The 14,467-nt window shown below is 49.3% G+C and overlaps 1 protein-coding gene and 1 non-coding gene across 3 annotated transcripts in view; both read left to right on the forward strand.

The window, feature by feature from the left end:
* Positions 1-14,467, forward strand: part of RTN4IP1 (reticulon 4 interacting protein 1) — a 44,474-nt gene that overhangs the window by 15,711 nt on the left and 14,296 nt on the right. For both annotated transcript variants that reach the window (XM_075554711.1, XM_075554710.1), the window contains exon 5: positions 14,097-14,145. In XM_075554711.1, coding sequence (XP_075410826.1) covers positions 14,097-14,145 — 49 coding nt within the window. The remainder of the gene's footprint in view (positions 1-14,096; positions 14,146-14,467) is intronic.
* Positions 5,479-5,618, forward strand: LOC142453903 (U4 spliceosomal RNA). Its single transcript, XR_012785462.1, has one exon. It is a non-coding gene; the product is annotated as a U4 spliceosomal RNA (small nuclear RNA).

A 14,467-nucleotide genomic window follows, 5' to 3' on the forward strand; every position in this document is an offset into this window, starting at 1 on the left:
TGTGTACACTCAAATCTCAGCGCAGTGAATTCAGGAATACAGTTCACAGCTTCCTTTGGGGAATTAAGTCTTATGTCAGTAAAAGCTTGTCATGTAAGTATAAATAAAGTATCTGTTTAAGTCTGTTTATAGAATTAGGCTCAAATTCAAAAAATTGGATTTGCACTTTCTCCCCTCTCCCACGCCCATGCTTCTGTGGGACTAAACACGACTGCCTCATCATCCTCACAGCAGCCTGCTTTCAGACATCTTCCACCACCTTCCCGCACCACCCCCACTGCGGACTTGGGACTTCTGTTTGTACCTGACTAGGTAGTATGGAAGGAAGGGTGGTGGTCAGTGGTCAGTGGTTCAGACCAGCAGCCCTCACTCCCCAGGAGCAGAGGATGAGGCTCTCTCCTCCCCTAAAGAGTCAGTCTCAGAACCCCACAGGGCACGTCTACCCCGTCCTACATGGTGGGTACGAATTGACACCAACTCCATGGTAGTGAGTTTGGGTGTTTTTTAAATTTTTGTTTTTGGAGGTAGTGTTGATAAATCCCCGGTGGCGTCGTCGGTATGTGTTGGGCTGCTAACCCCAAGATTAGCAGTTTGCAACGACCAGCCTCTGTGCTGGAGAAAGGAGACTTCCCACGCCCTTACAGAGGAGTGACCATCTCGGTACCCTGGAGGCCAGTGCTGCCCTGCTTCATAGGGTCGCTGAGTCAGAATCAGCTCGATGGTCATGAGTTTGGTTGGGGGTTCGGGTGGAGGAGGGGGGAAAAGAAAGAAAACCTGTTGCACATTACATGCATAACAGACTTTGGGGAGAAAAGGAGGAGGTGGTTTGTGCAGAGGCTCTGGTCTGGGCCACGTGAGGCGGATGAGTCCCCAAGAGGGCCTGTTCTCCTGGGAGCCCTTGGAGGTCAGTAAGGAAGGAGTTAAGGTTTTGCCCTAGAGTTTGAGTTTTCCAGATTCGTTTCCTGGGAGAGTTCAGATAACTGGCTTCTTAATGAGTAACTTCAGTTCACTGTAACCAGCTGCCAACCTTGCCAGTCACCTGCAGTTGCTCTCACCAGGACCGCTGACTGAGTTGTCTCACCCAAGGAGGCTTGTCAGTTCTTTGACTTTGATCTCTGAAGTAGCCGCCCCTGTTGACCACCGTCTCCTTCTCAGCACTCACTGTCCCTGGTTCTAGAAGCACCGGCGGCTTTCCTTTGCCCATTGCCTTTCTGACCATTGCTAGCCCTTTCTCAAAGGCTCACCTTCTTCTCTTTCAAAACCCCCTCTCTCGTGAATCAGGTGGTTTCTGAACTCTGAATGTTGGCGGTTTTCCCAGAGTTCCACCTAGTGGGGAATTCAGCCGGCTCACACCTGTCCGGCAGACCCATGCCTAACATTTCTGGCTGAGCTCAGCAAACCGCTTGTTCACATGACGCTGGTCATAGGTTCTCTCTCAGCTGGGCAGCTGGACAGCCCTCAGTGTGGAGAGCGCAGATGGACAGTCCTGACTTGTCTAATGTTCATTTGCACACATCCTCCTTGTTACTTAACTGGATTTTGTAGGCACCTTTGATTGTTCTTTTTTTTAATCATTTCACTGGAGGCTCGTACAACTCTTAGCACAATCCATACATATATCCATTGTGTCAAGCACATTTGTACATTCGTTGCCATCATCATTTTCAAAATCTTTGCTTTCTACTTGAGCCCTTGGTATCAGCTCCTCATTTTCCCCCTCTGTCCCCTTTGATTGTTCTTATTGAAGTATTAATAGTATGAAGTAATAAACTACCTTTCAGTCTTTTGGGGTTTTGTTTTCAGTACTTCAAAGGGTCCTGAGGGCAGTGAACCCAGGGTGAGACTACTTGCATCCTCCACTTGTGCAGCCCCATCGCCCCTGTGCTTTCTGGATGAGCCACTCCCGGCTCCACTTTACTGTAGGTCATTTCTCATTCTTCCTCCGGCACCGTGTGTCTCAGTGGGCATCCTGCTACAAAAAGGCCTCTTTAAGTTAAGGAGTTAAGAAGCAGAGGGCCGGCCACTTTGTTAGTGACCAGGCCTCACTCCTGGTGCCCCTGAGCATCAAAGACAGACACAGGCTGGACAAACGAGGGGAAAACTGGGCATAGGTTGCCCGAGCAAGAAGTAAGCCTCTAGTGCTGCCGGGGCAAGCCCCTGGAAAGAAAAAAGGGGATTTTCCGTTTTATTCGCCAATTCCAGGAAGTCAAGTGAGGGGATTATATGTATGACAGATTCCTGAGGGAGGGTCATGAATCCAGGAAAGTGGCTTGTCTGGCCTCTGCTTTGAAATGTTGGCCCAGTTGGCCTGGTGACATCTTTCGAAGGTCCTCCTCTTCCAGGCCACTGTGGGCTGTGGCTGTCTTTTCTGTGCATGTTCAAGGGGCGGGATCGGGTTAAAACCGATACTCTCTGCCTTGTGGATATTCCCCTGGAAGAGAAGGAGTCGAAAGAAGCAGGTTTCTAGGAAGGAGAGAACAGCTACTTATGGGCATGCTATGAGGTCCATACATATTTCAACAACCTATGACGACATCTTTTCTAGTCTCAGGGTGGATTCTTTGGGCAAGCTGTGGAATGTACAGCATGACACAGGATAAGCAGTTTGAAGGTCAAGGGGCACCTGGCCCAAACCATGGTATTCTCAGCGCCTCATGTGCAGGATAAATTGGATAATGGATAAGGAAGACTGCAGAAAAATGGGTGCATTTGGATTATGGGTATCGAATATCTTTATTAAAAATATTGAGTATATCTTGAACGGCCAGCAGCATGAACAAACCTGTCTTGGAACATGTACTGCTAAAGCGCTCCTTAGAAGGGAGGCCAGGGAGACTTCTCATCTACATCAGGGAGATAGGGTGACGCAGTGGCTCCAACGTCACCGTGGTGAGGGTGGCGCAAGACTGGCCAGTGTTTGGTCCTCCTCTCCCCGGGGTCACTGAGCCATCGCCAATAGCAACCACAAGAACATCAGTTTCCACATCACAGCTAATCCTTGTTTCTGTCGTGTAACACTTGGAGTGTCAAATTTGGGGAAATGCGTACTAAGTTTCTTTCTTGTGTTTTGTTTGTTTCAGGACATTTCCGATTTCCTTGGGCAGTAATAGTACTAAAATGCTGTTGTATTTTAATTGACGGCTCTCATTGGCTGGTGTGTGTGTGTGATGCCTTCCATGTAGTTTTTACTTGTCTTTTGATTGGAAGTACTTTCTATAGGTTAGCATCTGACTCTGCACACTTCATACTCTGCTTTTCCTTCACTACCCACATATTCCAGTGACAGATGCTGTTAAAAATAATCAACGCTCAGAGAAATTTCAACCTAAGGGTTATTCTGGGCAGTTACTCCATCTGCATAGAAGGAGAGCACCGTGGTTCTGGAAAAGGCAAGTGTGCAAAGGAGCTAGGCACAGGGAAGCTGGCAAAGAGAAGAGAGATACCGAGCAATCAACAGCTTATCTTGACCCTTGCCCTCCCCCTTTTATGGAGATCAGTAGATGTCCCGTCTCAAGATGGTCTGGATCTCTACCCTACTCTATGTGTTGATATTCAAATTTAATAAGGCAAGCAGTCTTCTAACAGGAAAGAAAGACCTTGCAAGTTTGAGTAAAAGAAAAGCCACTGGCCCATTAATTTAGGTCAGGAATTTCTTTAAATGAGTGTTTGATTTTGATATCCCCACCCCCTACACGCACCCCCAAATCAAAGCACGATGTCTGCTATCAGGTTTTCCCTTTGACAGCTCCACAGTGCTCAGTGTTACCACAAAAATGTCGAAAGCATCAAGAAGCCTAGGAGAGTCAATTTAGTGGAAGACTGGAACATTTCTGGAAGACACTCTTAAGCCAGGGGGGCTGGCAATAATTCACTTCTACGCCAATGATTACGGAACCAGCCAACCACACCAAACCTACTGCCACTGCGCTACCTCTAACCATGTAAATATTCTCCACTGGATGCAAAGCAAATGCATTTGCAAAGTAGTTTCCTTGTAGGCCAGTGGTTCTCAACCTTCCTCATGCCACGACCCTTTCATTTAGTTCCTCATGTGGTGGTGACCCCCCAACCATAGGATTATTTTTGTTGCCACTTCATCACTGTCATTTTGCTACTGTTATGAATCAGGTGACCCCTGTGAAAGTCGCTCGACCCCCAAAGAGGTTGCGACCCACAGGTTGAGAACCACTGCACTAGGCAACTCTAGGGGGCTTGGGTGGTGCTGTTGGGCAAGTATCGGACTGCTCACCACAAGGTCCAGTTCATATCCACCCGCTGTTCCGCGGGACAAAACGAGGCCGTCTGTTCCGGTCAAGATTCAAAGCTCTGGAAAGCCCGTCGAGGGTCACTGTGAGTTGGACTTGGCTTGGGGTTTGTTTTGTTTAGGCAAATCTCGTGTCACCTAAGAGGAGAGGAAGACTGGCAGAGAGAGTATCAGAGTGTGTTCAGTTACCCAGGGCTGCTGTCAAAGAAATACCACAGGTGGGAGGCTTTAAATCAGAGTGGAACATTTTCACACTTCTAGAGGCTGACCGTCCACATCAGCGTCCCAGCCACAGCGCTCCCTTCCCTTAGACTCTCCTTGAGTTTCTGGGCTCTGGTGTGCTTGTAGATGAACTTCACATGTTGTCTGTCTTCTCCCGAGTGTAGATGTCTGTCTGTGTCTATTCTCGGGAGTGATTAGGTTTAGGATCCACACTTCTCAGGTCCACCCTCGATTTGCTCACTCATTGTACGACATCAGAGTATACATCCTCACAATCCTGCTTATGTTGGAGCCCGTCGAGGCAGCCTCTGTGTCCATCCACCTTGTCAAAGGCCTCTCTCTCTTAATGCCCCTTCTCATTGCCAAGCATGATGTCCTTTCTCCAGGGACTGGTGTCTCCTGACAACATGTCCAAAGTACATGAGAACAAAGACTTGCCATTCTTGCCTGTAGGGAGCATTTGGGCTGTACTTCTTCCAAGGTAGATCTGTTTGTTCTTTTTGACAGTGCATGGTACTTTCAGCATTGTTCACTGAGAAAAGCTGCCGACACCATATACCGCCTCAATTCCTCTTGGTAACTGGTGGGTCAATAAGAACCTCCGGCTTGCCCCTCAGGACCAATAATGAAAATAGCAATACCAGGAGGGTAAGGGTAAGGTAGGGGGAGAAAGGGGAAACCTATCACAATGATTGGCATATAACCCTCTCCCAGGGGGATGGACAACAGAAAAGTAGGTGAAGGGAGACAGCGGTTGGTGTAAGACATGAAAAAAAAAATTTATAAGTTATCAAGGGCTCAGGAGGGAGGGAGGATGGGGGGAGGGGGGAATGAACTGACACCGAGGGCTCAAGTTGAAAGAAAGTGTTTTTAAAATGATAATGGCAACATGTGTAAAAGGTGCATGACACAGTGGGTATATGTATCAATTGTGGTAAGATCTGTATGAGCCCCCCATAAAATGATTTTTTTAAGAGAAAAAAGGAAAAGCTAGCTTTGCACAGTGGCAATATCGTAGCCAGTGAGGTTTATCCGAGGCGCGATTATTGCTAATTGAAAACTTTTCCCAATACCCCGCCGTGATGACTTGAAATATAGTCGGCATGGCAATTTTTGACGGTCTCCACGGAGACTGAGCAGAAAAAAAACAGAGAGAAGAAAAGCTAATACCAACAGCCTGTTTAAAAAAAACCAAACCGGACTAGGAGTAGACCCTCGGGGTCTCAGAGGAAGAATTGGGGTGGACCGCCTTACCCATAGGCGGTTACCAAGGTGTAATCACGGGTGCTTACCCAGGAACACTCCCGAGATCGATCTGTACCTACTTAAGCGAGAACAAGACTTTATTAGCCAATTCTGCAAAATTGGGTGGCCACGCCCCAGAAGACAAAGGGGCCAGTGAGCCCAGAGGTTTCCTGAGCATTGTGTCGTCCCTAGTTTGAGGTCCCTCCCCCGGTTCCTCTTGGCTGAGGACGACAGGGTTAACCGTTTTCCCCGGATGATGCCTGCTTCCTTCATTTCAAGTTTCTAAAACTGTGGGGCAGATTGCCTTCCCCGGCCCTCCCTTGATGAATCTGATTCTCAGGATCCCATGCCCCAGGCAGCTGCGCTCTGACGGCGGCCCCATCGCCCAGCCTGGTGTGCTCTGGCTACTTAGCGGCCTTTAGTTCCTTTAAGTGCTGGGGATGGACCAGTCTGGGATTTATTTCCCACATTGTACAACACCATAGTTTAAATGCCCTGATTTTTCTTCAGTCTTCTTGTCTAATGTCCAATTTTCACATTCATATGACGTGATTGAAAATACCCTGGCTGGAGTTGGGCACTTCACAGTAGGACGAGTGGTGGAAATAGGAGGTAATTAGATGCATTAATACTCAGTTACTTTATGGTCAGCGCACTGCTGTGCCCAAGGCCGCTGCTGTAATCATGTGTAGTGAAGCCAGCCTCGCAGGGCCAGCCAGCCAGACAGTTGGGAACCACACTCACTTTCTCACTCACTCACCCACCCACCCACTCTCACTCACCCACTCACTCACCCACTCTCTCACTCTCCCACTCACCCACCCACCCACTCTCTCTCACCCACTCACTCTCTCTCTCACTCACTCACCCACTCACTCACTCACCCACCCACCCACTCTCACTCACCCACACACTCTCTCACTCACTCACCCACCCACCCACTCTCTCTCACCCACTCACTCTCTCACTCACTCACCCACCCACCCACCCACTGTCACCCACTCACTCTCTCACTCACCCACCCACCCACCCACTCACTCACCCACTCACTCTCTCTCACCCACCCACCCACTCACCCACCCACTCTCTCTCACCCACTCACTCTCTCACTCACTCACTCACCCACTCACCCACTCTCACCCACTCAGTCACTCACCCACTCATTCACTCACTCTCTCACTCACTCACTCTCTCACTCACTCACCCACCCACCCACCCACCCACTCTCTCTCACCCACTCACTCACTCACTCTCACTCACTCACTCACTCAGTCTCTCTCATTCACTTACTCACTCTCTCATTCACTCACTCACCCACTCACTCACCCACTCACTCACTCACTCACTCACCCACTCTTACTCACCCACTCACTCACTCACTCACTCTCTGCCTCTCACTCACCCACTCACTCACTCACTCTCATTCACTCACTCACCCACTCACTCACCCACCCACTCACTCACCCACCCACTCACTCACCCACTCTCTCACTCACCCACTCTCTCACTCACTCTCTCATTCACTCACCCACTCACTTACTCACCCACCCACCCACTCACTCACCGCTGTCAAGTCCACTCTGGTGCATAGTGACCCCGGAGGGCAGAGTAGAGCTGCTCCTTTGGGCTCCTAAGACTTGGAATCTTTACAGGAGTAGACAGTCTCATGTTTTTCCTATGAAGCAGGTGGTAGGTTCGAACTGCTGACCCTTGTGGTTGGCAGCCCAGCGCATAGCCCACTGTGCCACCAGGGGAGTGTGGAAAAAGATAAGTGATGAGCTGATTGGGATTAGCATGTCCTCCTCGTGCAGGTTTTACAAAAACTCGATCCACACAAATGCATTGCTAGAGCTGCTGTCTGGGTAAGTGAGTGAGGAGCTGGCGGGTAGGGGTCCTTTGCTTCCTGGGGACTCCACCTCTGAGCACTGGGCTGCTCACCGTGCCGCCGCTCCCCTTCTTGCTGGTGCGTCTCCAGGGAGAGCCAGTGATTTGGATTTGGGGAACTGGGTTCCAGGGTCCCAGTTTGAAATTCAGAGTGCATTTCCCACAGAGCCATTACTATACTGTGCACGGCCGCACCTTGACAAACAACCCCCTGGGCACCCCGCCAAGATTGTCCTGGGAAATGTGCTTAGAGTTCCAGGCAACTCCCCTGTAAACCGGGCAATGTCCGTGCGAACCGCGGAGGCCTTCTCAAGAAGGGGCCCGGCGATTGCAGCTCCCTCGGCAGGGTGGCTTGACATGTCCTGTGCTTGTCACTCCGCTGCAGATTCAGCGCCTCCCTCCCTGTGCGAAGCCAATCTAGCCCCTCATTAAACAGTTTGCCATCACCCATCTGTGTCTTCAGATTTAAATTAGATGTAAAGCGCAACAAGGACAGTACATCTTTGTAGCACTCTCCTGACTTTTTAATTTTTCATTCTGTGGAAAGCGTGCAAAGCCATGGAGAAAGACAAGGCTCTCTAGTCCTCTAAAGGGTGACAGCCTCAGAAACCCAGGGGCAGTTCTACTCCGCGCCCCAGGGTGGCCAGGAGCCAGAATCCACCCCAGGGCAGTTTGGTGTCTGGGGTTTTCTGCAGAGCCAGAGACACACCATTTCAACCCCTGCCCCTCCTCGGGGTCACCATCCTGATGCGCGTCCTCAGGCAGGGCGGCCGCTCGGACAGTCCCTTCCCACGTTATCCCCCGAGCGCCGCCTTCAACTCCCAGCCCCTCCCTCAACTTCCCGTCCAGCCTTCCGACTGGCCGTGGTCAGTCTGACCACAGATCACTGATTTTTGTTTTCTACAGATCATTTGTTTGTGCTGGTGGGAGCTTTAATCTTCTCTGACTCGGCTGTTTCCCTCTCCAAGGTTAAATGGTACTCTGCTCTTGGCATGTTCCTGGGCCCCTCTGCCCAAGTAAGGGGCCTCGGGGCAGGAGCCATGTAGGCCACATGATTTTGTGCTAGAAAAGTTGAGGAATGAAATAGAAGCTTCCCTGAGAGACCAGAGCCTCTATCCACCCCGTTCTGGATGACAAAGATCTCCAGGGCCCACCCTGAGCACAGAAACTTGAAAGAGGACTCGCTCCTTTGGGATCTCCTGCTCTTTTGTGATAGGTTTCACCGATTCGTCACATGGAAGGTACAGAAGGGAGCCCTGGGGGCAGAGTGGCTAAGTGTTGGACTGTGATCCTCAAGGTTAGCCGTTCAAAACCACCAGTGTGCTCCTCAGGAGACAGGCGGGGCCTTCTACTCCCTGAACAACTGCAGTCTGGAAGACTCGCAGCAGCAGTTCTCCCTGCCCCAGGGGAGCCTGTGAGTCAGTACTGACCCGATAGCCAGGAGGTTGATTTTAAAGTGCCGTGCCTACTGACTTCAAAAGCAGCCCTATTTGTAAGAGGAGTGTAATTAAACTGGGGGATTTTCAGCAGCAGTGCCCATTAAAAATAGGGTGTTTCCAGGGTTTGCAGAAAGCTGTGGGTGACCGGGTGGATTAAGCCTCCGTGGGACTCCCTGAGACCACAGCTGAGGAATGTGAACAGCCCCGCCCGCAGACAGGCGCTGGAAAGTGGGTTACTGCAGACAGTCAGGTTAAAGTTTAACAGGTGATCACTGTTTTCCCTTTTAACCCATTTCTAATTTGTTCTAGTTTCTAGCATCTTCTGCTTTCTTTTGGATTGAGGTTTTCCTGTGTTTTCTTTTGTTGTTGGGGTTTTTGTATGTTTTTCTTTTTAAAAAAAATCATTTTATTGGGAGGTCATACAACTCATCACAATCCATCCATCCATCCATCCATCCATCCACCCATCCATCCATCCATTATGTCAAGCACATTTATACATTTGTTGTCATCATCATTCTCAAAACATTTTCTTTCTACTTGAGCTCTTGGTATCAGCTTCTTATTTTTTCTCCTCCCTCCCTCATGAACTCTTGATAATTTATGTTATTACTATTTTTTCATGTCTTACATTGACTGTGTTAGTCTGGGTACAGTAAAGAAACAAATCCACAGAAACTCATGTTTAAAAGAGAGTTTTATGTAAAGGGTATGTGCACATCAAGAAAACATCCCAACCCAGTGCTGCCCAAGCCCGCAAGTCCAACATTAACTCTTATGTCCAACACCAACCCACAAAGTCCTCCTCCATCTCACAAAACAGATGCAACGATGCCGACTGCAGGAGGAAAGCTGAGTCAGCTGGCAGGGGTCTTCACACACCCAAAGCTGCATCAGGGATAGTCCATGTGTGGCTTCTCCTCAGGGATATCTTGCAGGAAGTGAGCCCTGCCAGCTGAAGCAGGGAACTGACTAAGGCAGCTGCACCCTGGTCTAACCATCAGAGAGCAAGAGACCCGAGAACTAGAAAGGCGAGGCTCGCTGACCATTTATCCCTCTGCCCTTCAGTTGACCCCACGTGTTTATCGGCCAGGTTGGCACAATAAACTAACTACCTCACTGACGTATATGTCTCCCTTCATCCACTTTTCTGTTGTCCGTCCCCCAGGGAGGGGGTATAGGTCGATCCTTGTGATCGGTTCCCACTTTCTCCTTACACTTTCCCGTTAGTATGTTTTTCTTAAGTGAAATCTAGGCTAGGCCACTCTCCAGAGATAGTAACCACAGTGGTCATCCAGAGCCCTGGTGGTTACCGTGTCTTGGCCGTGTGGTACAGCCGCATGGTCCATATGAGCTTCCTGCCCCTGTGAGCAGTGACATTCTCGGAGACCCAGAGGGGTCACTGTGAGTTAGCTCTTCAGGGTTATGGCAGCTAGAAGGTGGGGGCGGGGGCACGACGGAGAGTTAGTAATAATGGTGCAAAATGAAGAGATTGTGCTAACGTGGACGTGGTGGTGATTGCACAGTTCTTTTCAATATACTTAAACCATTGAATTGTATAGAACCGGAATTCTATGCCCAAAAAACCCCCTTTTTAAAAGGTAGTTTCTAGGCTCTTGCTCTTTATAAATTACTACTAAGCAGTCCCACACCCCTTTTCTCACTCTCGAAGTAGTCCAAGATTTAGAGTGTACAGCTTTTTTTTTCCATTTTAGTAAAATAAGCTACACACAGTGTTGCAGTGTGTAATTTGCTGATATTCTTTCTCAGAGGTTCACTCATAGATTTCCAAAGATGGGGGTTATAAGATACTGCTACTAAAAGGCAACAATGAACTGAAAACAAAAGTGCCGTGACTGGCATTGGGACCGCCTGACTGTGGGGTCACTAGCACACGACCTCCTCCTGAGTCGAGAGCTGCCTGCGTTGTGTAGCTCTTCCTTCAGTGGGATTCGGGTGTGTAGCAGGACCCTTTCCGAGGGATGGCCTCAGTGAAAGGCCATCAGGGTAGCAACTGGTGTTTTCCCTTTGCACTGAAAGTGCTTGCAAGTTGAGAAAAATAGTTGTTCTTTGCAGGACTTCTCACCATAAAGGATCCGCCACTTCTCTCTGGCTTGTGAATTTATTTTGCCTGCTGCTCTTTTGGGAGCTGTCTTTGTTTAAAGAAAAGTGCAGACCCAGAATGAACCCGCACAGAACCAGGTGTTAGCAGGACCAGCAGGCATCTGCGGAAGCCTCCTGGACAGCCCTCAGGGACCTGCTCCCTGTTTGTGTGCTCTCTGGGGCGCCATCAAGTGGCCACATCAGGAAGTGGAGCTGCTGTGGGGGAGCCACTCCCTCTTTTCCCCAGTGCAGCTGTGAAGCACCTTTTCATCTTTGGAACAAGAATAAAGGGGGAGAGAGGTGTCTGGCAGTTGGGTCCGGAAGCACTCAGTATATCTGCTGGTGTCTTTAGCATTCTCAGAGGATTAGAAATTCATCTAAAGCTTTACTTACTGCCATCAAATAGAGGCGAACGCACAGACAGCGACCCTACAGACAGAGTAGAACTGCCTCTCTGGATTTCCAAGACTAAAGCATTTAGGAGCAGAAAGCCTCTTTATTCACCCGTGTAGCGCTTGGGGGTTTTGAATTGCTAACCTACGGGATTACACACTGGGTTGCATTCAAAACCATCAGCCACCCCATGGGAGAAAGATGAGGCTTTCTACTTCCATAAAGAGTTACAGTCTCCAAAACCCACAGGGGCAGTTCTGCCCTGCCCTATAGGGTCACTAGGAGGTGGAATCGACTTGATGGCACTTTTTGTTGTTGTTTTCTTTAAAGCAGAAACTTTAGTCCTGTCTTTCAAATACAGCGCTTGGAGTGAGTAGCACCTTGTTTGTCAAACAAACTGACGTGGAGGGATTATTTTTCATGTTTAAGGTCAAGACAAGTTGATCAGGCACATCCTGCTGGGTATGCTACGAGGCTTCTGTCCTCTTGTGCTTATTAGCATCGGGAGCAGGGGCTGCGCATGCCAGCTAACAGTGTGATGACTGAGAATACCACGAGCACGGCACAGATTCCCCTGGCACAGCGGAGGAAGCCTGGGCAGAGGCCATCCAGGAGGGAGGCCTTCGCTGGTACAGAGGCATCAAGCCTGGAGGAATGGGCCCATGTAGGGGTCTCGGGGGAAGAGACAGGAGACCAGAGCAACTGAGGTGAAGAGTTAGGATCAAGGAATAATGAGAGGAAAAGTCAGAAGTTGAGAGAAAGATTAGACCGTGGGAGAACTTGAATGAGAGTTTGGTAAGTTACGTTTCCATAGACATGGACAAAATGAAGAGAGTGGATCCCTTTTGAGATGTACTTGGGAGGTATTTCCATGCCTTGTCCCCTGTTCAGGAAGCACTAAGACAGTAAAAATGAGTCCTGGTGGCACAATTGGGTTCTGAGTTGAGTTGCTAGGCGCAAGGTCACAAGTTGGAACCCAGCAGCAGCTCCAAGGGAGAAAGATGAGGCTGTCTACCCCCATAACGATTCACAGTCCCAGAGGGTCCCTGTGAGTCCGAATCGACTCGATGGCAGTGGGTTAGGTTTGGGAAGACTGAGAATGTCGTTGTGAATTGAAGGGTTTAGGATGCTTCATGCTTGAAGCTTCAGAGTTTATAATTCTGTGCAGTAAAAAGTAGCTCTTACAGAAAGAACAATTTGTAAGAATTGTCTTAATTATGCAAGGGGGCTTCGAAAAGTTCAGGGGCAACCGGATGAAAAGATAATGGGTTAAAAGAAGAGAATGGGACGTGTCCACAAGCTTTAAAGGCTCCTCGTATTTACCGGTGTCTGTCTCACAAACAGCTGCTCCCGAAATGGTAGCGGTGCCTTTTAAAATCTAACTTAGCCTTCTGTAATTTGGGTGAGATTGAAAAAAATAAACAAAGACGTCAACGTGGAGTTCAGGTCATAAACCAAATAGAGGCCCGGGGTACTTGCCAGAGAGAGGCATGTTCTAGTAGCAGCATCCAAGAGGGACTCCCAGGAGACAGTTCGATAGTATACCTACAACTCAACCCAAACCCATAGTGTCAGAACAAACAGAAGCACGGCTACTTCCACCACTTTACACTCAGGAAAACATTTCCCTTGGGCACTCCCAAGATAATTCTCATAATATTTCCTTAGCTAATGTAGCATCAAATATTAAAGAGCCACTTTTGGTAATGTCCCGCAGTCTCGATGGGTAGCTTAACAACAAAGTGCAATGTGGGACCTGCACCCATGCAGTTGACCGTGGCTGCCTCTGATGGCCCAGCCAGGTCCAAGAACGAGCGTGTCTGAGAAGCAGTGATCACCAAACACGTTTGGGTCGCAGGATGCTGCGTCTGGGCCCTGCTTCTCCCAGTGTGCCAGTCCATCAGCTCAAGAAATGTCACATGCTATGTCAGGGAAGTCACAGCTTCCTTGGCGTCCCACTTCCCCTGAATGGTCATTGGTCCAACCCCAGCCCAGCCTTACACGGAGGCTCATCAGCACCCTAGGGTGGACTAGCAGGAGGGTGACGACGAGCCAGCCGGGCTGGCTGGAAGCCACACTGAAGACCAGGCTGGGGCCCATTGGTGAGCGGTGAACCGCTTGAGCAAGCACATGTCTGAACAAAAGGAGGTTTTTCCACTGGGCCAGGAATGTGGCCAGGAATGTGACTTTTCTTAGAGAGCAAGTAAGTCTACAAACACACTAAAAAGGGCCTCTTGTACAGGAAGGGAGGGTGATTTTAGCCTGGAAAACTTGTGAGGCGAATGTTACCAAGTATCACGCAGCTACTGAAAAATCACCAACACAAATCTAAACCTTGGTTACGGTTCAGAGACTGTCTGCCATCAAGCGTTTGTAGGTTCTTGGTGAAGCGAAGAGGGCCAGGGAACACCCCGCGTGTACTCTGACTGACCTGGGGTAACGGAAGAACTGTGCTCTTGTCTGAGTGGGGAGATCCGCGTGGGGAGCCTCCTCGGTGGTCCCCCGGCTCCGGGCTCACTTGCACTGTGGTTTCTTTTGTGTTTCAGGGTCTTAATCCTGGGTGCTTCTGGTGGAGTCGGGACTTTCGCTATACAGGTAAAACATTTCTCTGTTCTGTGTGTGCAGAAGAGTATTGCTCACACCAATTTAGAACATGATAGATGACAAGGGAGTTTTGTTCCTTCAAAGCTGCGAGAGAGGCAGGTGTGGTAAATGCACTGTAATTTCAGCTTGCTGCACGGAGAGGAAGTGTTTGCCTCTCCAGGGCTTTAATAGGTAAGTGGGTACGTGGATGTCGAGTGTCACCGATGTCAGGAAGCTATTAGGGAGAGAGGCGATGGGCAGGAACATTGCAATTGATAGGAAATAACCAAAGTCAAAAACCAATGCTAATTTTTCGTTAAAAATTCTGAGGCTT

The sequence above is a fragment of the Tenrec ecaudatus genome, chromosome 7 (assembly GCF_050624435.1).
Source record: "Tenrec ecaudatus isolate mTenEca1 chromosome 7, mTenEca1.hap1, whole genome shotgun sequence".
NCBI classification, from domain to species: Eukaryota; Metazoa; Chordata; class Mammalia; order Afrosoricida; family Tenrecidae; genus Tenrec; species Tenrec ecaudatus.